Source organism: Myotis yumanensis, unplaced genomic scaffold (genome assembly GCF_028538775.1).
Source record: "Myotis yumanensis isolate MYYU_CA2020_CCGP unplaced genomic scaffold, mMyoYum1.0.hap1 SCAF_2, whole genome shotgun sequence".
Lineage (NCBI taxonomy): Eukaryota > Metazoa > Chordata > Mammalia > Chiroptera > Vespertilionidae > Myotis > Myotis yumanensis.
The window spans coordinates 101,142,231-101,169,918 of NW_027223753.1; the positions used below are offsets into that span (position 1 = coordinate 101,142,231).

The following is a 27,688-nucleotide window of genomic DNA, read 5'->3' on the forward strand; positions in this document are numbered from 1 at the left end:
TGCAAGCCACTCGAGCCCTGGGTTCCTTGTCTGGTGGGGTGGTACTCCTCACAGGTGGATGTTAGGATGTATATTGAGTACCTGACACAGTGCCAGGCACAGCGTTAGGTCCTCAACCCTGCACAAAGACTCCTTATGGGGGCAGGCAATGGAGCAGCTTGGAGGGGGATGGAGAGGGAAGGCAGGCCTGCTGTGCTGACACAGCCATGAATCCCATGGATGCAAAGGTAGAGCGGCCACAAGAAGGATCCATGTGTGATTTGGGCAGTGCCCAGAGCAAGGGGGTGCAGGTCAAATGCTGCTGGGTGCTATACCCTGCCAGAGAGGGACAGGGATAGTCTAGCAGGAAAAGGAGATGAGGAGGGGACTGAAGACATCCTCAGCCTCAGGGAGTCCTGGCCACTGCAAGTTGTGCCAGGACAGGGGAGCAGATGGGTAGGAGGCCTGGAGCACAGGCCCCAGTGTGGTTATGTGGGGGAGGTATCATGGGAAGAGAGGTGCCAGCTCCAAGTAGGAAGGAATTTCTGTGCATCAGAGCTGCCCAGGCTAGGACACTGGAAGCCCCTGTCCCAGGAGGTGCATGTGTAAAGCCTCCACTGGGGGCAGCAAGAGGTTAATTGTTGGGGAAGCTCCCTGGAAGCTCCAAGACCCTGGCTGCCAGCTGCTCCCCAGGTCTCCGCCCCAGATGCACTACAGAGTGGGAGGGACTAGGGGGCAGGGTCTGCTCAGCCGAGGCCCCACCCTATCCCTACCCAGCATCACAGGCAGCTCAAATGCCCCACTGGCCCTCAAGGCACAAATCCTTTGTTCCTGAAATAAGGCCAGATGCAAAAGTGATTTTCCTGTCTGACCCCAGAGGCTAAGGGTTGCTAGTACCATAGGCTAAAGTCTGTGACAGACAGGCTAGCAGTGTGTACGCAAAGACAGGGCCACAATGTAGCACCCACCCCACCCTGTCATCAACTCATTTAATCTCAGAACAACTCAGAAAGGCTTTTATGCAGTAGAAAGGGGCTGAGACAAGTTTCAAACTCAGCTGGGCCTGACTGCCAAGTCCCTGCTCTCCCCACTCCATCGCTCTGCCTCCCTCCATGCTGAGACTCAGAGGGAAGAAGGGGACAGGAATCCCAGGGATGCCATCTACTGGGTGCTGAGTCAACAGAACCCATTGGGAATCTTCCCCAAAAGCCCACTCAGCAGGCACTGTTCTCACTTTACAGCAAGGAAACAGGCCCAGAGAAGTTAAACAACTTGCCCAGTACTGCATAGCTTACAATTGGCTGGCGCTGCCTTTGGACCTGGTGTGCCCAACTGCTAAGCTGTTCTGTCCAGGAGATGGGCCAGAGCCAGAGGAGCCCCTCTCAGGGACCTCAGGCCAAAGTCCCAGAGACCCTGCCCCTGCCTTCTTGGCTGCAGTCATCAAACCCCTGGGCGGTGGGACAGGGCTGGCTGGCGGCAGCCTGCTCCCCACTCACACCTCACGCTTTTCCAGATGTGAGTAGGACCCAGCCAGGGGAGATAGGCTCATGGAGGGGAGGGTGGGGGGAGGGAATGTGAAGACGCAAGTGGAAAACTATGCGCTGTCTGATCACACCCTCCAATTTGTCCCTGTGGCTGCCGCCAGCCCTGCCTGGGCCACAGACCTGTGACTCAGGTCTCCCCCAGCAGCTGAAGGGGTGAGGATCCCCACAAGGGCCAGCTCTGTCTGTCTGACTCAGGGAGTGGTTTTAGCCCTCTTGGGGGTCCCCAACAAGATGGGGTACAGGTCTGAAGAGCAGAGTGTGTTTCCTGGAGCTTTACAAGGCCCATCCTCCCCAACTAACCTTGGAGGTGCCCTGTATTTATGGGTGCTAAGTGAGGGTTTGGGGCAAACCCAGTGCCAATTATGGTCCCCACACCCACCCAACTGATGGTGAGCAGCCACCCTGCCAGTACTCACAGCAGCCCTTTGGTGCAGGCCTGCCTGTCACCACTGTCTGGCTACTGGTGGCCACAACACTCAGTCAGCATTTGCCATGAGCCACACAAGGCTCTGCCCCACAGCCCCGTGGAGTAGCTCTGCAATGATGCCCACTCTGGGGATGAGGAAACTGAGGATGGAGAAGCCAGTCCGTGGGCTCCGGGAGCCAGTCTGTGCTACTCCTTGTCAGAGGGGGTGAGACCCTGGTGCCAGGCCCATGCATCTTGTAAACAACCCCTGAGGTTTCCAGAGCACCAATCCCCAGAAACCATGGAAAGAATGAGACACAGGAAAATCCAGCATGGTTACAAGGAAAGACACATGGCACACTCGCCCCTGCCCAAGGACTCCTCCCCCGCCTGCCCTGGCCCCCAAGAGGTCTTTCCCAGAGCCTAAGGAGAGACAGGTTGCCTCTGACTCAGTCGAGGATGAGCTTTCCTCTCTTCATTACAACAGTTAGCTGGCACCCCCATCCACAGAACCCCTCAGCCCTCACTACCCATCGAGTTAGAGGTCAGGGTCCCAGACACTCTCACCCAGAGGCAGAGACAACTGTAGCCATTGTAACAATGGCTTCTTGTTATAGTGAGAGGGAATGTGTAGCTGGGTTTCTCCTTTTCCTTTGGCTGCCAGGGAGCTCAGCAATTTTCACCTTAGGATGCTACATATTTCTATTCTGCTCTATTTTACTCCCTAGATCATGACACTCTGTTCTAAATTGTAATCTTCCTGGTCCTGATGTCTTATTATTTAATTTATTATAGGTATTTTCTATAAAGTGTCACAAATATTTTGGGAAGGAAGGATGGAAGGATGGGAGGAAGGAAGGGAGGAAAAAAAGCTTTAATATATACCAAGTAATGAGAGTGGGAAGAAAGAGGGAGACTCTTCTAATCCCTTACCCTTTGTAAAACTCCCCTATAAGCAAAGAATATGCTCTTAGGTAGCAGCCAGGGAGATGTGTTCCAAATAGGTGGCTATGTCTTTAAGCCCCTCCCAGATGTAAATCCTCGCATCTCCCCAAGCTCCTTTATAGGTGAGACTGAGACCCCAGTGTTGCCTGAGCTCACACAGGATCCAGCTTCTTGCTGCCTGGTCTGGGTCCTCTCAGCTGGCTGGTCTGGGCCTGCCCATCTCCACTCCAAGTGCAAGACCCCCCACCCCCACTACCACCCTGTCATACCTCCATCTGACCAGCTTGGAGGGAAGCACACCACCAACAACAGCGGTCAGCACTTCCCCCACACCTGGTGTGCCAGGCCTGTTCTTTGTATGTTACCTCATTTCATCCTCACTAATCCTATAAGGAACTGCAGGTGGGAAACTTTGGGCCAAAGAGGTGAAGCCACATCACAATGCTGATAATGCCAATGCCAGTTTTAAACTTAGGCAGCCAGGTGCCTGAGTCTGCCACTGACGGTCATATAAAACAGTTCTACACTGTGTTCTGAAGGAAAGAGTAGGAGCCTCATTTTGAGGGCGGGTAAGGATCAGAGAGGGTAAAAAACAGGGCCAAAGTCACACAGCTGTGCTCAATGCCCTTGTTATGTAACAAATGCCAATTCCCATGCACACTGGGGAGTTTGCCAACCACACTGTATTTGCCACTGGCATCCTCCAGTGGGCACTCAGGGTCCCAGCCAAGTGCCTGCACATTCCCTGCCCATCCTTCCATTCTCCTCCCTCCTCATTAGAGACTCTGAGTTTCTCCAGAGAGTGCAGGGCCTTTCCTGCCCTCCATCCTTGCTCCCCCTATGTTGGGGCTGTCCTGGACCTCCTAGAGCCAGGTAAACTAGCCAGCCTGGTGCCCCCCCTTCTGGCACCCCCGACAGAAGGTGGCCAGGCAGAGCTGTGTCCACTCATGCCCCTGGTACCTGAGGGTCCTCACGGAGATGCAGTACTTCCACATCAGGCTCCACACGGCGCTGCCACCACCCTTCATGCCTGGCTAGGTGGAGGGGTGAGTGGCCCAGGGGCCCATGGCCACTGCCCTCCAAACCTGGTCTTCTCTCAACCAGAGGCTGGCTGGAAGGAGTCACCTACTTCTTCATGGTGGGAAGAAGAAAGAAAAGACCCAAAAGCCAGGGGAGAGGATGAGACACTGCTCCCACAGGTCCTGCAGCTCCCAGCCACTGGCCTTGCTGTTCCTGGGCCACCCGCTGTGTGCTGACCGTCCACTGCTTCAGACCCTCCTGGCCAGGAGGCCCTTGCACACCAGACTGTGGCTTCTGTATAACCTAGTGCCCACCTCCTGCCAGGAGACGGCAGTGGCTAGAGGCCAGGGCAACAGTGAGTCACTTGGGGTGGAACAGGCAAGGGGTGTCCGCCTGTGAGGGAAAGCACACAGCTGGGTTGCCGGGAGCCCTGGGGCCTGTCCTGGGTCCAGAGGCTGGTCTGGGAGGGGAGAGGCTGAGCCTGAGAGGGAGGAAGGTAGGCGGGAGGCGAGGGCGGGCCCACATCCTCCCCCATTTCCCCAGAGGCCTAAACCCAACACCCGTCTGCCTGCCCACAGCCCGGCCCACCAGAAGCACTGGCCAGGACAGAAAGAGGCTGTCCGCCTGCTCAGCTCCTGGAGGAAGCTTGGGTAGACAGAAAAAATAAAAAACAAAATCAGGGCTGCTTCCTGGGAGAGTGGCCAGCCCCTGAGGGTCTCTCTCTCTGGTGAGAGATGCCACTTGTAACCCGACCAGGTCACCTCCCACCGTATGAGGTGCTGGTGAGGGAGGTGGACTCCTCTTCAGCTTCACAACCTCAGGCTCGCTGAGCCCTGGACACAGGTCCAAACCACTCATCTAATTATCCCAACAGCCTCATGAAGTGGATGTTATTACCAGCCCATTTTACACATGCGAGAACGGAGGCCTAGATAAACAAGGGAAGTCACAGGCCTAGTGATGGAGATGGGGTTTGAACCATGGCAGTCTGGCTGCAAGCCAGCTCCTCTCTGTAGAGATGGGGAGTAGATGTGAGCTGAGGGCTGGGGCCCCTCTGTGCAGCCCTGGGGTCTAGAGTGAGCTGAGTTTGGGCATTTCCAGATTGGGGCCCCAGATGGAGTTCCCACCCTCAACCCCACCAGCTGCTCCCAGCCCAGCCCAGGGCAGGCAGCTGGGCTGCCCAGCAGAGCCCCCAGGGAGAATGACTCACAGATCAGGATCTGTGCTCATAAAACCTACCCCAGGAGGTCCCCCAGAGGGCAAGTGGGCCCAGATCCAGGCCCTTGACGTCATGTACAGCTGCCAATGCCATCATGTCCCATTTCACCCATGAGGAAACCAAGACTCAGAGAGGGGCATCCCCTGTCCACAGAGGGGTCTCCAGGTCAAAGCCTTGTTCTGTCCCCAGGCACCCTGCCGTGGCCTGTGCAGGATGGGAATTCCACCTCAGATTCCAGCCTAATTCCCACAGCAAGGGACAGTAATTGCATGCGCATCTGTCTCCCAACCAGTAAAGAACTTTTTATCTGAAAGCAAGATGGGTTTCTACAAAGGCTGTGGCTTCCCTGGGGACCTGGGAACCCCAAGTTCTCTCTCCTCATCAAAAGCCACCACAGTGGATCTCCCCCTGCCACAGGCACTTCTCCACCCCACCCCACCCCACCTCACCCAGTGGCTGGACCTTCACACTTATCAAGGCTGCCCATCCATCACGGGTCTCTCCTGACTCAAGGGAACGCTCCCTGGACAGAGCCTCCCTGTCACTTTCATATTGGCTGCACTTCCTGTGCCACAAAGTAAGATCTCCATTCACGTTTATCTGGTCTGTCCTACAGACGTCTGTTGTGGGTGGAGGCAGCCCACTCACTCTTACATTCATGTATCCATCCTTCTCCCGCCTCTCCAACTAACCATCCATAAACACATTTATTCACATATACATACACATTTACCTATCTCCCTCTCCGCCTCCCTCCCTCCCTCCCTCCCTTCTTTCCCTCATCCATCTATTTATCCCCTCATCAATCTTTCCATCCATCCCCTCACTCACTCCCCTCTGGCCTGGGCTGGTCCCTTGTCCATTCAGGGTCAAGAAAGAGGTTGTAACAACCTCTTTCTCTTCCCAAGACATCTTCCTGAATCCTTCTCCCAGCATCCCTGTCAGTCCTTTGCCTCTCCCTTGGAACCCTGTGTTTCCATACATCGGCCTGTCACATCCCTGGCAAATTTGAAGTTTCTCTCTCTCTCTACCCCAAGGTTCTGACTTCCCATGTCTCCTGGGCCCTACAGCCCCAGGGACACCCATCACTGTGCTTGCTCTGTGCCCAACTCAGTCATGCTTAGCACCTGATAGAGAGAGGCAAGTGGCACTTTGGCCCTGGAAGTGATCTCAGAGACAGGTGTCATTTTTAGGACCAGAGGCCCAAGATGCTTGTGGGGGCCCCTTCCAAGTTCCTCTCCTGGAACATGCCCCTGTCACCAAAACCTCTCCAGGGCCTGGGACCTCACTTCTTTGTTCATCTTCTTGGCTTCATCCACTTGTGTTTGTCTCCTTTCTAACAGCATCACATTAGGGCTTCCCTCTTCCCACTTTACAGATGGGGAAACCAAGGCACAGAAATGGGTGTGGCTTTCCCCAGCTCCCATAGGGCCGTGGTCGGCAAACCGGGGCTCTAGAGCCACATGCGGCTCTTTGGCCCCTTGAGTGTGGCTCTTCCACAAAATACTACGTGCGGGTGCGCTCGTACAGTGTGATTGAAACTTGGTGGCCCATGCGCAGAAGACGGTATTTTGTGGAAGAGCCGGTATTTTGTGGAAGAGCCACACTCAAGGGGTCAAAGAGCCGCATGTGGCTCGCGAGTCGCGGTTGCCGAGCCGCAGTTTGCCGACCACTGCCATAAGGCATTGCTTACTTCTCAGAAAACTGCATTCTTGGTTTGGATGGCTAGGGGGACTGTCTGAGGAGTTAGGACAGACTTGGGGTGGGTCTGAGCACACCGAGGAGCTCAGCAAGCCCACCCAGCGGAGCCGATCTGTGAGCCATCATTCGTGTTCTGATTCACAGAGTAGCCCTTGAAGATCCACTGTTAGAAGACCTGGCAACCCCCACTCCATAGCCATCACTCTGGTCCAGCCTCAAACCTGAGCAGCACTGTGCTCCCCCCACCCCCCAGCTCACCCTGCTCTGTCCCAGGGTGCTGATGGCAGCAAAGGTTGTTATACAGCAGAGTGCCTGGTGGGGGTTGCTTGGGGTGTCCTGCCCCCCACCCCCACTGTTTAAAAATATATATATTTTTATTGATTTCAGAGAGGAAGAGAGAGGGAGAGACAGATAGAAACATCAATGGTGAGATAGAATCATTGAACAGCTGCCTCCTGCACACCCCATACTGGGGATCGAGCCTGCAACCTAGGCATGTGCCCTGACTGGGAATCAAACTGTGACCTCCTGGTTCATAGGTTGACGCTCAACTGTACTGCACCGACCAGGTTTCCCCCCAGTGTTTTCACAACTGCTCTCATCATGTCCTCTCTCAGCTTTGCCACAGTCCTGGGGGCATCATTATCCCCATTTTATGGATGAGGAGACTTGGGGTCCCAGTGCTCTGAGATCTCCTGGATGTCAACTGTCACACTCCATCCGTCCACACCACTGACAGTGGCTTATCCTCCTTATTCATCTCGGCCTCTCTTGTCCCACAAAGTCATCTCATTGAGCAGAGCCTCAGTTGATCCCTACCTCCTGCTGTGCTGAGGAGTAAGTGGTGGCAGGCCTGTAGCACGGTGTGGCCCTGGATGCAGGACTTCACCTCTCAGGGTCATCTTCTGTAGGACACCAGCTCTCATTTCAAAAGCACCTGGCACTGCTGGGTGCTTAGTGACTGGCTGTCCCTCCTCCTGTAGGGGGGACCCACAACAGGAGGGCCACAGTCAGTCAGCAGGAGGCAGCGAGTCTGCATGGAAACAGTCACCCCTCAGCTGCTCCCTCTCCCCACACAGCCACAGCCAGGCTCTACAGAGAGCTGGCCAGCACTCCACTCTCAACCTGGTGACTCACACAGCCCACTGGGGATGACGTCACTGCCGCTCAGGCAAGAAAAAGATACATTTGTTCCCTGGGAAATGCCAACACTGTGGTGAACTTGGCCAACTCAGGGCTTGTGGTTACCTGAGGGAGGTAACAACTCCAGGATGGGTGGCAATGGGTGAGGACTCCGTTTAGGAGAATGTGTCCCTCTGGGGGCCAAGTGAGGGTCTATGAGCTTTGGGCCAGCCTCCAGGCCTAGCTGGGTTTGTCCCCTTGACTTGCCTGTGAAGAGTGTCTGTGGTCCTTAGGGCTTTGAAACCTCCAAACTCTGCTTTATGTCTGCCTGTCTCATCCACAAAAATGGTGCATTCTACTCCATTCCGGGCCTGCGAGCTGAAGGGGATGGTGGGTTTTTGAGGCTATCAGCGCCACCCACTCACTACGTCTCTGTGTGCCCTCTCTAGTGGTCTCTACCTCTGGCCCATATCCCACTGCCCACCATAGAGTCGTTCTAACACCCACCACCCTCCCTCTCCATGGCAGACCTTCACCTACAAAAGAAAGGCCAAGCCTTGGCCGGGCATCCAAGGCCATTTGCTGCGTGCCATCTGCATTGAGCTTCTGGACACCTGCAAGCTGCCCTCTGAAGCCACACACAGAGCACTCCGGGGCCTCCTGGCCGATCTGCCTGGAACCATTCTGCAATTCTGGGCCAGATTCTCTCCACGGCCCTGAGGCTGATTCTCCACTCTGCTCCGGGCCCATGGACAGCATCACCAGGCTCCTGTGCCCTCACTTTCCAGTGGGTGAGGCCAGTGGGAAGCTTAGGCATGACAGCAGGAGGCAGAGGAGTGAGTGGTCAGCCAGTGTTCACTGCCCCAGTCCTCCTCTCCTCAGCGCCTCTGAGTCACAGAACCTGGTGGGAAGCCCTTTGCACACAGCTCTCTCTCCTTCTGGGTTTACATAACCATTCCCTCCCCAGCCCAGGTGCTACACCTTCCTCTGCAAGCTCCCTTAACCCCCACCCACCCACCTCTGCAAGATGAAGCCCCAAACAGCCAGTGTTACATACTGACTTCCATAGTCCAACTCTTTTAGTTAACTTGATGTATCCTGCCATGGCCCAATATACTGTCCTTGAAGGTGCAACTCAAAGGTCATCATATCTACGATGCTCAATATTCATTTGTTGTTCCTTTATCCATTCAACATACACTGATGGGCTCACTGTGTGTCAGATACCAACTGAGGACTTGAAGAAAGCAATGGACCTAGGAGGGCTGACATTCTGGTGGGAGCAACAACGAGCACCAAGTGAGCTAATATACAAAAACGAGAGGCCTGGTGCATGAAATTCATGCACGGGTAGAGTCCCTAGGCCTGACTGGCGATCAGGGCTGATCTGCAGGACGACGGGTGGGGCAATCGGGGTGGGGGAGGAGCCCACTGGCACCTGACTTGGCTGGCCTGAGGCCTGCAGGCTGGGGGCAGCTCCTGCATTGAGTGTCTGCTCCCTGGTGGTCAGTGAGCATCATAGTGGCCGTTCATGAGACCGATAGTTCCACTGGTCGTTCCACCAGTCGTTCTGCTGTTCGGTCTATTTGCATATTAGGCTTTTATTATATAGGTTGACTTTCAGTAGTAATCTGTGCCATGAAGAAGACAAATAAAGCAGATAATTTCTTTTGGTGACATGCTTCCCCTGGATCCCTCCTTTTCCACCCACATTCTCTCCATTCCCTGAGCCTGGGCTGTAACATTTTGCCCCTTGCACGCACATTACCTCTGTCTGGGTCCCTCACCTTCACTGAGAGCCCATGGAAGGTGGGGAAAATTTTCCATGCAGCTTAGGTCTTGGCACATATTACCCAAATGAGCCTCCACAGTAACCGTAGGTAGTTGTGGTTTTCATTATCTCCTTATACAAATTAACAAGCCAAGGTTCAGGCACCTTGCCCAGGGTGATCTCTAAACCAGGCTCTGCCTATCTGACTCCAAACCCTGAGCTCTTTCTCCTGCTTCAGACTGAGAACAAAATGGATCACAGTCGTTTACATTTGCAGACTTCCAGAGGTGCCAGAGTAGGGCCAGGAAAAAGGTGGACACTAGAAACACACACCATGTGGCCTGAACATGAAAACCCGTAATCTTCTTGCTTCTGAAGTAGCATTTGCCTTGTGAGAAGTGGGTGCTGGGAAGTCCCTGTCTTCCAGATGGGAAAGTGGAGATGCGCAGCTAAGAACTTTGGGTCTTCTGGGACCACTGGGGGGCTCCGGGGCTCCTGGCCTCCTGGGCGGCTGAGTTCTGCCACCTTGTCTCAGGCTAGGAGGCCACCAACACTTGTCCCAGGCCACTAGGAGGCTCAGGGAGCAGGCAGGGCTGGCTACTGACTCACACTGGGTGTTTGGGAAGAAGCCAGAGAAGTCATCCTGGGGAGCCTAGGAGCCAGCATCCATGTCCCGACTGGCCATGCAGAGCCTCGCTTTGCTCACTATGCAGAGAGGAGGCCGTCGGGGAAAGGTAACAACAGCAAGGACCAGGGGCAGCTGATGTTTGCTTGGCTTCGGATGGTAGCCCTGGAGGTGGGGACAAGAGATTGTATTCTATTTTTTAATTTAATTATTGGGGTGACATTGGTTTATTTATTTTATTTTTTTAAAATACATTCCATTGGTTTCTTACAGAGAGGAAGGGAGAGGGACAGAGAGCCAGAAACATCGATGAGGGAGAAACATCGATCAGCCGCCTCCTGCACACCCCCCACTGGGGATGTGCCCGCAACCCAGGTCCATGCCCTTGACTGGAATCGAACCTGGGACCCTTCAGTCCTTAGGCCGACGCTCTATCCGCTGAGCCAAACCAGTCAGGGTGGGTGACATTGGTTTAAAAGTATATAGGTTTCAGGTGTACAATGCTATAATACATCATCGGTATTCTGTATTTGTGTGTGTTCACCACCCCAAGTCTCCTTCCATCACATTTATTTCCCTTTATCCTTTCCTACCTCCCTCCAGCCCCTTTTCCTCTGTTAATCACTGTACTGTTATCTATCTATGAATGGTTTGTTTTTTTTCTTAATTCCTTCACCTTTTTCACCCAGCCTCCCAACCCCTCCCCTCAGATTGTATTCTAGAAACATTCTCGAAGCATAGCTAGTGGGAGTTGCTGATGGATAAAGGAGCAGGGCAGAGGAAGGGAGGAGTAGTAGACAGTGCCTGGGTTTATGGGCTGAGCAACTGGAAGAACGGAGGCTCCACTGATAGTGATGGGGACAGCGAGTGTGGAGCAAGTGTGGAGGGGTGATCAGGTGGGACAGAGTGGTGGAGACTATGCCTGGTCTAAAGGGATAGTCGTTGCTATAGGAAGGCAATCTCTGGTTTTTTAGAAGTCAGAAATCCCAATTTTTTGCATAAAAGCCCTTGATTTTTAGATATTTGCAATAAATTCAAATTTAAAATGTCATGTGGGCTAATCCCATCAGGCCAAATAAAGCACATCTGTGAGTGTCTGGCCCACTCACCCTATAAGATTCATTGAACTCCCACTTTCTTCAGGAAGCTGCCCATGCTGGGTCCAGCTCGGGAGACTCTTGTAGTGCCCGCAGCCCCAGACTGGGAGTGATCTGGGAATGAATGTGGGTTTGCTCATCAGTTTCTTGTTCCCCCAGCAAAGGATTTGGCCCAGAGGAGTTAATGAGAGACTATCTGCTGAATGAATGAACAAGTCTCCCATGTGATTCCCCCTGCCTTTCATTTTGCAACTGAGGAAACTGAGGCCCAGAGAAGAGACATGACCTGCCCAGGGTGGGATTTAGGGTAAGGGCCTGCTCACTGTTTAGCCTCTGATTCTGAGCTGCCTCTGAGACCAGGAAGATAGAAAATATGAAGATAACTGTACACAGAGGGAAAACAGGACCCTGGGCAGCTCCTGAGTGTCCAGGGGGAGACTGCTTTGATATCTGTCTCTAGGAACCTGCTATGGTGGCTGTCAATTGGGGTGAGGGCAGAGCCAGACCCTAAGAGAGGACATCACTGCAGGTGGCCTGCCTGTGGGACTGAGGGAGGCCTAGATCTGTCACATAAGGAAATCAGATAATGGAAGCAAAGCCCAATTCCTAAAGTGGAGGTGGAGAAATGGAGTCTCAGAGGTGTGAAGTGACTTACCTAAGGTCACAGAACCAGGGAGTAGCAGGTCTAGGACTCTGAACAGGGGCCCAACTTTAAGACCTGCCTCTATCCTTTCTATAATGCTGTGCTCACAAGCATGCAATCCTTACAAGCCATTTTACATACCTCCACCCCTCATCCCCCAATGGGGAGAGAAATAGAGTCTGCCTCCAATGGGCTTCATGAAGACCAAACACATGGAAGGAGCTGATGCTGGGCGAAGCCACGTGGAAGATTATGAATATAAAGCAACACTTTTCTTAGCCTCTAGTTTCTAAATTTTTGGGGTGTGTGACAATCTTTAAAACTTCCAGGGAGAGATGTTTCACTATCATCCAATACTAATAATACCTAATGGTTACTGAGTACTTTCTGTAGCCAGTACATTTGATTAACTCATCTAGTCATTAGGCCCATCCTATGAGGAAGGTACTAATAGTATCTCATCTGTAGGGTGAGGTACTAAGGCACGCAGGGTTTACAAACATGCCCAGAACTATACAAATAGGAAATGGCAGGGCTAGGATTTGAACCCAAGCATTGTGCTCCAAAATCCACACTATAACCACTATATATACAACTTTCCTCATCTGGCATGGAAGTCCTTCTCTAACCTAAATATCTTTTGCTGCAGGTTGTGCCATTCCCTAGCTCCTTCTTAGTGCCCCCCTTCCCCAAGTAAATCTGCTTTCTTTGAACCCCATCCTTTGCTGAAAGATCTAAATTCTTTGGACCCTTTCTCCCAGCTACCTGGGTTCTAGTATGCAGGTCAAGATACCCCAAACAGTAACTGTCTCCTTGGCCGTGTGTGTGTGTGTGTGTGTGTGTGTGTGTACACACTCGCGCGTGTACACACACATGAACCGCCTTCAAAGAGGACTGGTATGCTGGGCCAGGACATTACCTCCTCAACGGCCTTCCTGCTTCCTTTCTTGTCCCCCCCTCCCCCTTTCTTTTTCATCTCTGCCTCAGGACTGTTTCCCAGTACCTAGACCTGTCCAGCTCAGTCCCTTGCCTGAATCTTCTCCATTGCTTCTCCATGCACAGACAGGTCCCAAGTTCATTCTCACCCCACCTTTGTAGTGCAGACTCTCTCTGTGGACATTCTAATATTTAATTTAATATTACTTGATATTTTCTATTAAAATCAACCGGCTTAAAAAATTGGCCCAAGTCTAAACAAATTTCCTGATCTAACTCTTAGTTACAGCAACTATGGGAGACAGAGGCACAGGTTAAATGACACTACTGGGAGAGATGATCAGCCCTAAACTGAATGTGGGACATGCTAAAGGCAAATGGCCCGGTTTCTTCAACAAATAAATGGCAAGGATGAAAAAGGAGGGGGGACTCCAGGTAAAAGGAGACTTAAGACACACATGCAGTGTGTGGCTATCATTAGGATCTTGGTTTAAACAAATAGACGGCAAAAAGACATTTTTGGAGACCCTTGGGAAAGCTGAACATGAAAAATAGTGGAGCGGGTGGAGGAAAAATGAAACCTGCCAGGGGTGACTCATGGTGGGACCCTGCTTCCAACTACACTTCAAATTTACAATAAAATGTTAAAACAATGCACAAAGTACCAAATTAACTGGCTTTCACCCTTGAATACATTTGTTTTAAAAGGAAACTTTATATCACTCTCCCAAGTGGAAAACGAGTATCACTTGCTGGAAGTAGAAGGTTACCATGAAAACAAGACAATGCTACTCAATTTCAAGCAGATACTGTTTCCTGCCAAAGGTGCTGGGCTTAAAACCTGCCCTATCTTTGTTCCTAGGAAGTTCTGGGAGGGAAGTGAGCTTCCTCTCATTGTGGCCCCACCTGTATGGGAGCACTGCAGGTAAAGTCCACAAAACACATGTCCTCACCTTCTGCTTTTCCTCTGTCAGAGAGGAAGCAGTGACAAGCCTGAGGGCAGACCCACCCAGCTGGTGGAGCCTGCAGCAGAGGGGCTCCAGGGGCACTCTGAGCATCTACAACAGCCTGAGGCTTCCCACATCACACAATCAAAAAGCTTCAGAGCCCTAACCGTTTGGCTTAGTAGATAGAGCATCGGCCTTCGGACTGAGGGGTCCCAGGTCCGATTCTGGTCAAGGGCATGTACCTCGGTTGTGGGCACATCCCCGGTGGGGGGTGTGCAGGAGGCAGCTGATCGATGTTTCTCTCTCATCGATGTTTCTAACTCTCTATCCCTCTCCCATCCTCTCTGTTAAAAAATCAATAAAATATATATTTTTAAAAAGCTTCAGAGCTGGGGTACAGAGGAAGAAACTGAGGCCCAGAGTGGAGCCGGCACTATCCAAGGTTATATAGCAAGTCTGTGGGGGAAAACCTGGAAGGACAGACTCAAAATTTTCTGACCACTGAAACTTTCCTTTGTTCACAGATATTTATTGAGCACCTACTGTGTGCAAGGCATGGGGAATGGGAGGTTAGAGGTGAACTGACAAAGTTCCATAGAACCAACATTTGGAGGCTAGGGATGGAGGGGACAAATGATAAGCAAACAAATAAGATAATTTTGGTGTTGGTGAGGGTGATAAAGAAAACAAGCTGGGCGACACGAAAGATGACAACTAGAGGGGGGTGGCACTATGCTAGACCAGGTGATCAGGGAGGACCTCTCTGAGAAGGTGACATTTGAGCTGAAAACTGAAGGACTGAGAAGGAGGCATAGGGGCGATGTGGAGGCAAAGGGCTCCAGGAGAAGCGAGAGCCTGAGCACATGCAACCAGCCCGCAGTAACTACTGGCTCTTTCTTTTTAACTTAATATTTTGAAGTAAGTCCAGACTTATGGAAAAGTTGCAAGAAGAATACAAAGAATTTTTGTATATCCTTCACCTGTTAATATTGAATCCCATTTACTCTCTCTCTCTCTCCACACACACACACACACACACACACACACACACACACACACGTGCGCGCTTTTTAAAAAGAAATTGTTTGGAAGTTGCCCACCTCAAGCCCCTACTACTTCAGAGTATCTTTCCTAAAAACAAGGACATTCTCTGACATAAACACAGTATGATTTTCAAAGTCAGGATATTAACAACAAATTCTCAGATCATATTCAGAGTTACCTGATGATATCCTATGGAGAAACAACCCCTGATTCTTAAGCCTCCTTTACAAATAGACAGGAGAAATGCATCCTCAGGAAAGCTTTCCAAAGAGAAGCCCTCACCTGGCCTTTGGAATTAGACCATGCGGCTTGTGGACAGGCCTGAAGCAAATGGAAAATGTGCACCCTACATATACTTACCAAAATAGCTGCCTGTATTTTGAACCAAGTGAAGAAAGCTAATAAGCTTTAAAATAATATCTACTGCCCTACATTACCCAAATCATTTGCACATCATTGTCAGTCCTCATAACTACCCCCCCCCACACACACCCACCCACCCACACACACACACACCCACACACACACACCCACACACACACACACTTGGCAGGGCCAGGAAACTGCTGTGCAATGACAGGGGTTGTAAATCAGACAACAGCCTGTCTTCAAGTACAAGTCTGACATTTGGTTTCCTTGATTGCTGAGTTTTTTGGGGGGGCATGCCTCACTCTAACCCCAGTCCTAACCGCCACACGTCAGCCACATCGGTTCTGCTGAGTATACAGGACGTGTGCACATACACTGTACTTAACAGCCTCATGATGAGCCTGAGAATGGGTCCCTGTACCATTTCACAGGTGGAAAACAGAGGGCCTTGGTAGTTTGTTTGGCTGCCATAACAAAGTACCACTGGCTGGGCAGCTTAAACAACAGGAAATCTTTCTCACAGTCTGGAGGCTGGAAGGTTGCTATCAAGGCGTCTTCTGGCGGTTTCTTCTTCTGAGGCTTCTTTCTTAAGCACGTAGACAGCCATCTTTTCCCTGTCACATGGTAGATTAGTCAGGGACCTCGAGAGAAAGAGAACCAATTGGATATGTGTATGTGTATTTATTTTAAGAACTGGCTCCCATGATTGTGGAGGCGGACAGTCCCAGGATCTTCAGATGGCTGGTTGGAGATCTTGAACTCCAGAACTTCTAGGAGAGCTGCTGGGGGAGCTCCAGCCCCAATCCCAGGAGGCTCGAGGCCCAGCAGAGCCAATACTTCCGCTTGAGTTCAGGTGCAGGAAATACTCATGTCCCAGCTCGAGGGCAGTCAGGCAGGAGATCATGTTCCCCCTTATTTAGCACTTTTGTTCTACTCAGACCTTCAATTTTGGATGAGGCCTACCCACACTGGGGAGAGCCATTTGCTTTACTCAGTCTACCCATTTAAATGAATCTCACCCAGAAGCAAGTCACCCCCACCCCCGGCCCAGCCAAGTATACATATAAACTGAACTTCAGACCTGGCCCCCTCTCTGTGGGTCTGCACCCTAACCTCCCCCTTATAAGGACACCAGCCACATTGGAGAAGGCCAGCCAGTGACCTCACTTCACCTTTACTGCCTCGCTAAAGGTCTCATCTCCGAACACAGTCACATTCTGAGGTCCTGGGGGCTAGAACATCAAAATGTGAATTCTGGGGGACACAACTCACCCCACAGCAGGAGAAGGGACTTGTAAGCACTCGGGCCCAGCTCTTTCCCCCCTCTGAGTTTGCTGGGCATTCAGAGCTCCTTAGGTTGGCATGGCTCTCTCCAGGCAGGCTGACCCATCCATCCATTGCCAAGATACAGCTGAGGTGCAGACATCACTCAGATGGATTACTCGCACACACCAAGTTTGACAGTCACTGAAGGCAGGAAGTGTTTCTTGGGGATGGGACAGCCAGTAAGGTCTTGTCCCAGAAAGAATATTCCCCAGAATAAAATCTTCATGAGATTAACACCCATTTCCTCCCCACCACCCACCCCTTGGCCACCAGAACCTGGAACTACGCAGACCTTCCAGCTTGGGATGCCTGATGCTGAGGAGAGTTATGGTGGAGTCTCACACCACTTACAGTGTTCTCCTCTCTTCACCTTTCTCTCTTTCACTCCTTTATACATTAAAAATGTCTTCTGGCTATATATATATATATATACATATATATATATATATATTGATTTCAGAGAGGAAGGGACAGGGAGAGAGAGAGAGAAACATCAATGATGAGAATCATTGCTCGGCTGCCTCCTGCACACTCCCTATTGGGAATCAAGCCTGCAACCGAGGCATGTACACTTGACTGGAATTGAACCTGGGACCCTTCAGTCCGCAGGCTGACGCTCTAGCCAAATCAGCTAGGGCTATTCTGGCTTTTAATACCAAGTATAGATAAGCATGTAGAGACACAGGGACTCTCCCCACTGCTGGTGAGGACACACGCTGCTACAGATACTTTGGAAAACAGTTTAGAAAAGCCCAGTAATGTTGAAGTATTTGCATAATGTCCTGATAAAAACCCTACAGAAACACCATACGCGCACAGGAGATGTGCAAGAATGCTCACTGTAGCCCAGTCTGTAATATCAAAAAATGGGAAACCACCTAGACACCTATAAGCAGCAGAACAGATTTATAAATTAGGCACCACATTCCCCCTTTATCTGTGGTTTTGCTTTCCATGGTTTCAGTTACCCATGGTCCAAAAATATTAAATGGAAAATTCCAGAAATAAACAATTCATAAGTCTTCAGTTGAGCACTGTTCTGAGCAGTACGATGAAATCTCGTGCTGTCCACTCTGTCCTGCCCAGCGTATTATTCCTTCATCCAGCAAACCCATGCTGTATACTGTATACACTCCCCACCCGTTAGTCCATTAGTCACTTAGTAGCCATCTAGGTATCACAGTGCTTGTGTTCAAGTAACCCTTATCTTAATAATGACCTCAAAGCCATTCATATAACTTTCATTGCAGTGCGTTGTTATAATTGTTCTATTTTATTGTTAATCTCTTATGGTGCCTAATTTACAAATTACACTTTGTCATAGATATGTATGTACAGAAAAAACATAGTATATACAAGGTTCAGTACTATCCTAGTTTTCAGGCACCCACAGATAAGGGGGAGGGGTTACTGTATTTAAATTAGGGCACAATAGTACAATGGAATACTATACACCAATGATAATGAATGAATAAGAACTACACATAACAACATGAATTAATCTCACTGATAAAATATTAAGTGGAAAAGGCAAGTTGTGTCTTGAGGTATTTACACACCCATGTTCTAGCAGAACCATTCACCATCGTTAAAAGGCAGAAGCCATGTTCACTGACGGATGACTGCATAAACAGAATGTGGTCTATACACACAATGGAATATTCTTCAGCCTTAAAAAGGAAGGAAATCCTGACACCTGCTACACATGAGTGAACCTGGAGGACATTGTGCTGAATGAAATAAGCATGTCACAAAATGAAAAATGTTTATTTGAGGTCCCTAGAGGAGCCAAACTCACAGAGATAGAAACTAGAATGGTGGTTGCAGGGGCTGGGAGGATAAGGAATGGGGGTTAGTGTTACATGGGGACAGGGTTTCGATTTGGGAAGATGAAAAGAGTTCTGGAGATGGATGGTGGTGATGGCTGCACAACAATGTGAATGTACTGAATGCTACCGAATTGTACATTTAAAATTATTAAGATGGCCAATTTTATGGTATGTGTCTTTTACCACAATTGAAAATTTATAAAAAGCAAGTTACAGATTATAATGTTATGTACTAGTATTTAAAGTTAAAAAACATGCACAATCTTTTGTATTAGCCAAATTACAAAAATGTGCATGGGAAATATACACACCAAATGGGGGTGGGGGTACAGCTTAGGGTCATCTTTGGGGGAGTGGAGGAGGAATGGGATTTGAGGGAGGTCCACAGAGGCCATTCACCACATCGGCAACAGTTTATTTCTGAAGCCGGGCAATGGGTACACTATGCTCTCCATTTTCTTTGCCACATGAACTATTTCATTAATGAGAGGACCCTGAAATCTGTGGGGCCCTGGGAATTTGGGAGAGATTTCTGTGCCCTCTCGCAATGGCCTCTGGGCCAAAGCTAAAGTGTCCGTGGGTCACATCCTGGGTGGGGTGTGGAGGGGCCCTGGGAACACTTCTCCTTTCTAACTGGAAGAAGCAGCTCCACTCCTCTAACTCCACCCCCAGCCCTGGCAGAGCTCAAGGATTAGTTTACATTAATTTAAGATCACTAATAAAGGATAATTAACAGCCTTGAGGGAGCCTGGCACACCCTGTGTTTAGAGTGGTGGTTAATTATGCATTGTCTGAAAAATAACTTTTTCAAACTGAAGTTTCAGGTCGTTGGGTTTTTTTGTTTTGTTAATCCTCACCCTAGGATATTTTTTTACATTGATTTTTAGAGAGAGTGGAAGGGAGGGAGGGAGAGGGAGAGAAAAAAAAATCAATGTGAGAGGGAGACATCGATTGGTTGCCTCCAACCATGCCAACCAGGGCCAGGGATCAAACCTGCAACCCAGGTACGTGCCCTTGACTGGGAATCGAACCCCTGATCCTTCGGTGCACAGGCCAACACTTAAACCACTTGGGACACACTGGTCAGGGCTCAGGTCGCTGTTTTAAATAGCAGAATGTGGCATTAGGAAAAAAGGCCAAAGCCTTCCTGGGATTAGATCTGTATGCACAAGGACAGCCACCAATTCTGACGCCTCTAACAAACATTGTACATTAAATGTTTTCTTGGCAATGACCCTGCTAATTCCCATGGAGCCACAGGGGAGCCAATGGGATGCATGGAGAGAAAGTGACATTCTGAGCTCCCTGCCAGGATGAGGTCTAACCATAAAGCCAGAGTTCTCACCTACCTGACTGATATGTCACATGATTTATGGACACTATCTGATTAACAGAGGACTGTCACCAGACTCCAGAATCTCATTTGCATAGTTGAAGCTCCTCAGCTGGCAGCACGGGGCCTCTGCAGCCAGACTCCCTGGTGTGATCCCAATGACCCCACTGACAGGCCATGCTATTCTGAGCAAGTTACTTCTCCCTGCTGTGCCTCAGTTTCTTCACATGGAAAATGGGATCATCGCATTCCACACTTCTTGGGGTTGGTGCCCCACACACAGCAGGTGCTCAGTGAGCCTCAGCATTATCCTTGCCCACTCCCCTTCCTTTCTAGCCTCACCCCTGACATGTACCCTGTGCTTCAGCCTCACCTTAGTCCGTTTATAAAGCATGCTTGGCTCCATTCCCTTCTCCACACATTTGTTCATGCCATGCTCTTTGCCTGTCTGGGAAAATCCGATTCCTACATCTAGGCCCAGATCAGATGACACCTTCTGCAGGAAGCTTTCCTTGATTTCTCCCAGCCTCCCTTGCTGTTGGTATCTTTGTGCCCCATCCTTAACTTTCATGACTTATTAGTGGCTCTCTTTTCCCTTGTAGGCTGGAGCTCCTTGAGAAAAGAGCACCTGCTCTGAATAAGAACCTCCCACAGTAGGTGGAGCCAAGGGGAAAGTCCTACTGATTCTTCCTAGAGGCTGAGCCAGGACTCTTACATGGCACCATGTCATTCCCAGAGGTGACCCTCCCCAAGACCCTTCTTTCCTGGGGTCCACACTGCACAGCACAAAGCCCCGGCCCTGGCCCTGGACTCCAGTCTCTATGCCCCTCCTAACTCCATGGCCAGCCTCACTACTACCTGAAGGCACTTGCCCTTTGAAAGCCTCTGGGTCCCCCCTTCTCCCCCATGCTTTCCCCTCTGCCTGGAACCCCATCCTCCCCTTCTGGGCCCAGCCTTCTCCTCCAAACACTTCATCTAGTCCCACTCCTCTGTCAAGGTTCTGACCATGACTCCTACCTTGTGCAGCTGAGCCTCTGTGGGGGTTGGGGGGCGGGTGCGGCTCATTTGTCCCTCCTGCCCCAGGAACCAGAAGCTGTGGAACACTCAAGAGAGATTCCATCTTGGACCAAGAGAGAGCTGAGTCCAAATTCTGTGACCACCCTTACTTGGCTGCCTGCCCTTGGGTCTCACTCTATTCACCTGCTAAAGGTGGGGATCAGCAATCAGCGAAAAGGCCTCATTCTCAGTAGATACTTAATAACAGCTAGAACATTTCAGGTGAACTGAGGCTGTAATAACGAACAATAAAAGGCTGGTCACTTTGAAGTGCTGGTGCTAATCAGAGCTGCAGGATGGCCTCTCTCCCTGGTGTCCACCCAAGAGTGGGAACTTCCGTTCTGAGGCTGCTGTGAGACCCTCAGTGCCTGCCCACTTCAGAAAAAGCACACTGGAAGAAAAGAGAAAGGCTCCCCACACTTTCCCACATCTGCTCAAATGCTAACAGCTGTGAATTAAAAAAAAAAAAAGAATTTCCTCAGAATAGCTGGTATTCTAACCCCTACCTCTATGGTCTTTCATTACATGCACTCAAAAGCAGCCAGGGTAACAGCACCATGATGTCCTTCCTGGTGACCCGGGTGCCAGCATTACGGCCAAGGTGTGCACGTGGAGAGAACACACATGTGGGAGATGTTGTCACGTCTCTTAATGTTCAGGGGGTGGTGTCTGGGCCACATCATTTCAGGGAACAGTCCCCAAAAGCTGCTGCCCATCATGTGGCCCAGACAGGGAAAGTGACCTGTCCAAAGTCACACAGAAAGAGAAGGGATTAAACTCTGGTCTCCTAACCTTCAGACCAGAGATCCTCCCATTCTGCCTCCCACATAAGTCCCGAATCCCTGCTTGGGGTGCCATCAAACTCATTAGTCACAGGAGCTACCCGTGAGGCCAGAGGGGTATGCATAGTGGGGTGGGGTCAGGCCAGGGGCCTCTGGACCCACAGGGCTGCCCTCCTATAGGGTCGGACCTACTTGGGAGCAAATCCATTCAGGGCTGATCCCAGCAACAAGGAACAATGAAATTCAGCCTGCAGAAATCCTACCAATTCAGGGTGGGAACGAGAGGAGGGTACAATTAAGCAGAGTTATAAAGTGACCTGCAGCAAATGCTACCACCATTCTTGGCCAGTTTCAGGGATGAGGAGGCCCCACAGATAGCAGGCTCACAGTGAACTTTCCCTTGCAATCCCATTGCCCTAGCGGCATAGGTCCTCCCTGGGGGGGCCGGGGCGGGAGTGGGAGCAGAGGGCGGTTGACATACCTTCTGTAGACTCCATGCAGTGGCTGCAGGCACAGAAACTGCCAGTAATCCAGGCAAAAGGCCTTGAACTTGAGCATTTTCACCTTTCTGTTTCCAGCCAGTGGACCACAGTGGCGCCTCCACTGAGACTGAGAGACTGGAGGGAGTTGAGGGACTAGCAGCTCTGGTCTGTCCCGGTCCCCACCAGGGAGGCTCCACTCACATGGCTCAGCCCTGCCCCGCGGCTCCTGCAGCACAAGCCTCCCATACAAAGAGCAGCAAGCACAAAAGCCTGGCAATCCTTCCTGAGCTCGCCCATGCGGTCTCAGATTGCCGCTCTCTCTGGAGGCTGATGCTCCTTGGGGCTCTCCTAGGCAAACCAAGGCAACCCTGGCTGTGGCAAGTTGTGGAGGCCCTCAGCCCATCCTGCTTGGGGGCCTGGATGCTGGGGCTCCCGACAGTAGCTCTGCAAGCCCCTTCTTCCAACCAGGCCCTGGAACTCCTGATGGCCCTGGAGTCGCTGAGGCCAGAAAGACCCAGGGTGGGCGGGGGGCACAGGCACGACGGAGGCAAAATGGCAGAAAACATAGCCTTGTTTGCTAATTATGTTTGATGGAATCCCAGCTCAGCCTGCATGAGAGAAAACTCACTACATAGCCACATGGTACAGACAGAGCAGCTCTGCTCTGAAAGGCAGTGGAGAAAGATTGACAGGGCTGCACTGCATGGTTGCCTGGGTGACAGGGACACACTGATAAAATCTAAAATGGAACCTCGATGATAGCCGCTCATTGGCTACTGGGAGGCAACTCCTGCATCTAGCGAGGGAGGGAGGGGAGCTGCAGGGCTGAGGGGCCCAGCAGCCAAGGCATTGTTGGGCAGGGACAGAGTAACAGCACAATGGTGGCTCTGTGGGCCTAGGATCTGGCAGTCACAGCTGACAAAGCAGGACCACTGGGCCCAGCCCCTGTCTCCTCATTCATCCTGGCAGCTCCCCAGCTTCTACTCTGGCTGTCCTCTGGTCATTCCCTACACATCAGCTGTGGGAAACTTAACACATCGCTCTTATGCTCCATACCCTCACATGGCCCTCTGCTGCTCTCAGAACAAAAAACTAACGTCTGACCCACCAACTGGCTTTCCATGATCTGGCTCCTGCTAGCCATCTGACCTCTCTGAGGCTCCCAATGCGCAGGCCCCTGCCTTCCTTCATGTCACCTAATTCACCACACCCTTTCGGCCCTCTTTGCAGTCCTTCTGCCCCAGGGCCCCTCCCAGGTGGCTCATAATCACCCATCACACCTCCATGCCTTCCCCTTCTCTCTGAGGGAACAGAGTAAAATCACCCCATCTGATTTTTCCCAGGAAATGATCCCCTGAAATGGTCTTCTTCATTTACTTGTTTACTGTGTCCCCCCCCCCCCCCCCCCTCCAATTATAGCACAAGCATCTCCAGGACAGGGCTCTGCATCTCTTTGCATAGCTCGTCCCTCGGCTCAGCACAATGCCTGGCCCTGCCAGGTGCCCAGTCAGCATTTGCTGAAAGGATGAGGACCTTGGAGAGCAGAACAGAAGTATCGTAGAGCACTCACCTCTCAGCTACTCCAGGCCCCTTTTCTCCTTATCATCATTGACAAAGCTGTGTTCCCATTGCACCCTTATAAGGAGGCCTCACTAACACTGCCCTGACAATAGAGGAGGAAACAGGCTCAGAAAAGACCACATCGCCGTGTGTGAGGAATGACTTCCAGGAGCCTCAGCTGGTGCTGAGCAAGGATGCCAGGCTTCCAAGTGTGGGTGTGGAACCAGAGGCCTGACCCCAGCCCCGAGTTTTGGGTAAGCCAGAGAATAAAGTGACCGGCCCCAGGAGGGTGCTTCTCAGTCTGTCATGGGCATGCATGCTGCTTCTGGAGTAGCGGCTGTCAACCAGGGGTGATTTGCCACCATCCCAGCCCTGCCAGGGGAGATTTGGCATTGTCTGGAGAAGCTGTAGTTGTCACAACAGGGGAGGGAGCTGCTTCTGGCATCTAGTGACATTTAGATGCTGCTAAACATCCTGCAGTGCACAGAACGCCCCCTCCCCCCCGCCCCCCGAGTGTTCGGCTCCCCAGTGTCAGCAGTACGGTAGTGAGAAACCTGCCCAGAGAGCAGTTTTCCCTAGGAAGCACCCCGTCCTGGACAGATGGGACTGTAAGGCTTTCAAAATGGCTCAGTCCAATCCCCCCTTGTGCAACAGAGAGCATGGAGCCCAGGGAGGGAAAGGGCAGGCCCAGCACTGTTAGGATGGGCCCAGGCTGAAGGCGGGCTGCTCCTCAGTGGGGTGAGATGAGCCGGCAGAGCCATCAGATAACTGGGCTGAGAACCACGGGGCAGGTGGGGAAGCGGGCAACAGCAGCCATTTGCCAGGGTGATGAGCCTCTTTGCCAAGTAGCAGAGACTGGGCCAGTCACCTGAAGTGCCACCCTGCCCTCTCCCCAGACAAGGACATTAGCTTCCCTCTCACGACCATGGCACAGGAAGCTGGGACCTTTGTTTCTGAATTCCCAAGCTGTGAACAGGGCCACCAGAACCTCCTTGGGATTCACTCTACCACATGGCACCACAGTTACCAGAGCAGGAATGCTGGGTTTCTCAGAGGCACCCACAAGCAGCAAGGCCAGTGGCACAGAGGCCAGATGGTGCTTGGAGGAGGTACGTGGGGGGCCTGGGTCTGGGTCTGGCACCAATATTCTTCTGGATCTCAGTTTTCCTCACCTGTGAAATGGGAATATGGAGCCCAGCTCTGTCTGTGTCCCAAGGCTGCATGAGGGTCAGAAGTCAGATCGAATGTGATGATGAGATTGCGAGGATGGGGGCAGATCCCATCTAACGCCTGCTGCTTTGCTGTTCCTCAAACAGGCCAAGCATGCTCCACCTCAGGACCTTTGCACTGACCATCACCAGCGCCTGGATGCTCTTCCTTCAGGTACTCATGTGGCTCATCCTCCTTTCCTTCTGCTGTCTGGTAAAAGGGTGCCTACCATTTGATGAGATGCCTTTCTTGACCACTGTCCCATCACTCTCTATCCCGGGACTGACTTTTATTTGCAGCACTTATCATCATGTGACACATTATATTAAAAACCAATTTCTTTGCCAATTTGCCCCTGCCTGACACGGTAGCTCTGCAAAGGCAGCAGGACTGTTCACCGTGCATCCTGAGTGACCTGGGCCCACAGAGCTCAGGAAACATGGCTGAGTAGAGGAAGGGGAAAGGCAGGGCCCAGCTCTGTCCTCCAGGACAAGAAGCACTGAGTCATTGGCTGCAAAATGAGGTGTGACCAGCCTCGAGGGGTGGTGGCTACTGTGGCCACTCCCTGACCCAGCCTACCTGCCCTGTCTGGTGAGAGCTGGGCCTTAATTTGACGACAAACTGAGTGGTCAAACCTGAGGGAACAGGGACTCATGACAGCTCCCACCCAGCCCCTGACACCCCAGGACAAGAGAACCACCACTATCCCTTCATTTCAGAGCCTTCCCCAGCCTGGCCCCAAGCAGGGCACCCACTGGCCAGTAGAATGGACTACTGTCTGCAACATGAATGGGTTTCAGAAGCCAGTGGCTCAGCTACTTCCAGGAATTTCCTGAACCTTTCACCCCGGGCTCAGCCCATCCTGCCATGGACACCCACACACCGGCCGGGCACCCAGGCCAGCTAGGAAGGGGCGTGTGAGTGTGTGAGCAAGGAGTGACAGCACAAAGATCTGGAGTTTGTGTGTGAATAATGGTGTGATGACGGTCTAAGGAGCTCGGGTGTTGGGGGCAACCAGGCCTGCAGGAGAGGGCGAGCACACAGGTGAGCAGTGTACCACTGCGTCAGGCAGTGCTCACAGCAGGACTTCAGTTCAAACCCCAGGTCTGCTCACCAGGCAAAAATCCTGACCAAGTGCCTTCTCTCTCACTGCGTGACTGGGAAGAAGTGGGGCACTACAGCTTTCGCCAAACATGCGCCACTACTGTTATGTTTGGCTGTGGAGTGCCCACAACACAGGCTTACATGAGAGTGTGAGCACAGGCGTGTGAGCTCGCACGTACAATCCAGCTCTCTATCCTCCAACCTGGAGCTGGCTTAGGGAAGCAATGTCCAGATAACCACTGACCTGCCCCTTCTCACAGCCTCCGGGTTTAATAGCAGGGCTCGGTAACCCTGTATAGCATCCACTGTATCCCGACATGTGGGGCCCAGGCTTGCTGAATGTCTCCAGTGCCTTGTGAACCTCCTTTCAGGCTTGCTCACAGAGGCCAAGATCCTCAGCGAGATTGGGCTCTGCCTGTCTCTCTGCCCATCCTGCTCCTTGCTCTCCATGTGCTGGTCATGTCTACTCTTCACAGGCCCTCACAAAGCACACCCCTTCCACCCCCATCCCACTCCGTCACCTCTGCAATGCAGCACAGAGGTTCCTTGCTCCCTGACTCACAGCTGCACCGCCCGGCCCCTGTGCCAGTCCCACTCCAGGACAAGCTGCCTGTTACTTGACTTTCCTGCCCACTAGACTGTGAGCAGAGACCTGTTGCTTCCTTTGTCTAAGCTGCAGCCTCCAACCCTTTCTTGTAAAAATAGAGAATGCATTCCTCTGAAGACATCTTATGGAAACTCAAGATAAAAGATACATGAGGGCAGAGGCCCTCAAACACCCCTGCTTCCACCAAGTATAGTCAGAAAAACAGCAGAACCCATGGGCTTCACCTTCCAGCTGCTCTAGGCCAGCCATGTGAGGACCTCCAGCCTGGGATCTCAGAGGAACTATCTGCTGAGCCCTGGTTGTTGGGGCCACTCTTAGCTGTACTTGTTCTCTGAGGACTGTTAGCAGTTCCTCTGGTTCCTGGGGGAATTTTAGGGCCAAATGGTGGGACTGATTTCCCCTCAAGGCCGCCTGGAGCACATCCTCCATGCAGATGGGAAGCTGGGCCCAGTGGGCCAGAGAGGGCCTGGGGCACAGGGAGAAGCTGTAGGTAGCGGCAGGGGAGGGGCTGCTTCCAGTCTCCAGGGAGCTCCCGAGGCAGCAAAAGTGAGACAGTTACCGGTGCCCCCCACACAACAAACGCCCTGGGGCCATGCCAGCTCAGGCCACCTTGGGGGGTCCCAGGACAGGGCCTGGGGTAGGTGGGCAGCCCTGGGAAGCATTCGGTCCTCACATGCAAGAAACCATGTGCTTTCTTTTCTTCTGATGGATCAGCTAAGAAGCTGCCCTGTCTCAGCCCCATAAAGCAGTTCACTCACAAGTGGCTCTTGAAAACATCAAGTCCAACTGCTCTCTTTTCAATGAGAAAGTCGAGGCCCAAGGTTCCAAAGGGAGTCTCCCAGCTGGAGATCTTTGCAGCCAGAGGTGATGGATCTACCCTGGGATATGGCCTGGACTCAACTGAGGCCTAAGCCTGCCAGCTCACAGCTCTGCGCAGGGGTCCCTCTGCCACAGACAAACCCTTCCCAGGCAGGATTCCTCGGCCTCCTCTCATACCCCTCTCCACCACCACCCTGGCTATCTCACTGTTCT

The 27,688-nt window shown here is 51.8% G+C and overlaps 1 protein-coding gene across 6 annotated transcripts in view; it reads right to left on the reverse strand.

The window, feature by feature from the left end:
• Positions 1-27,688, reverse strand: part of IQSEC1 (IQ motif and Sec7 domain ArfGEF 1) — a 189,316-nt gene that overhangs the window by 132,247 nt on the left and 29,381 nt on the right. For 2 of the 6 annotated variants that reach the window (XM_070405880.1, XM_070405879.1), the window contains exon 1: positions 15,890-15,955. The exons of 1 other annotated variant lie outside the window; for it this stretch is intronic. Coding sequence is in view for 1 of the 5 variants with exons in the window: in XM_070405874.1 (XP_070261975.1) it covers positions 3,835-3,902 (68 nt within the window). In the remaining 4 variants the exon portion in view is untranslated. Of the gene's footprint in view, positions 1-3,834; positions 3,939-15,889; positions 15,961-27,688 lie in introns of those variants that run through there. 3 more of the 6 variants (XM_070405873.1, XM_070405877.1, XM_070405874.1) reach the window with 3 other exon arrangements.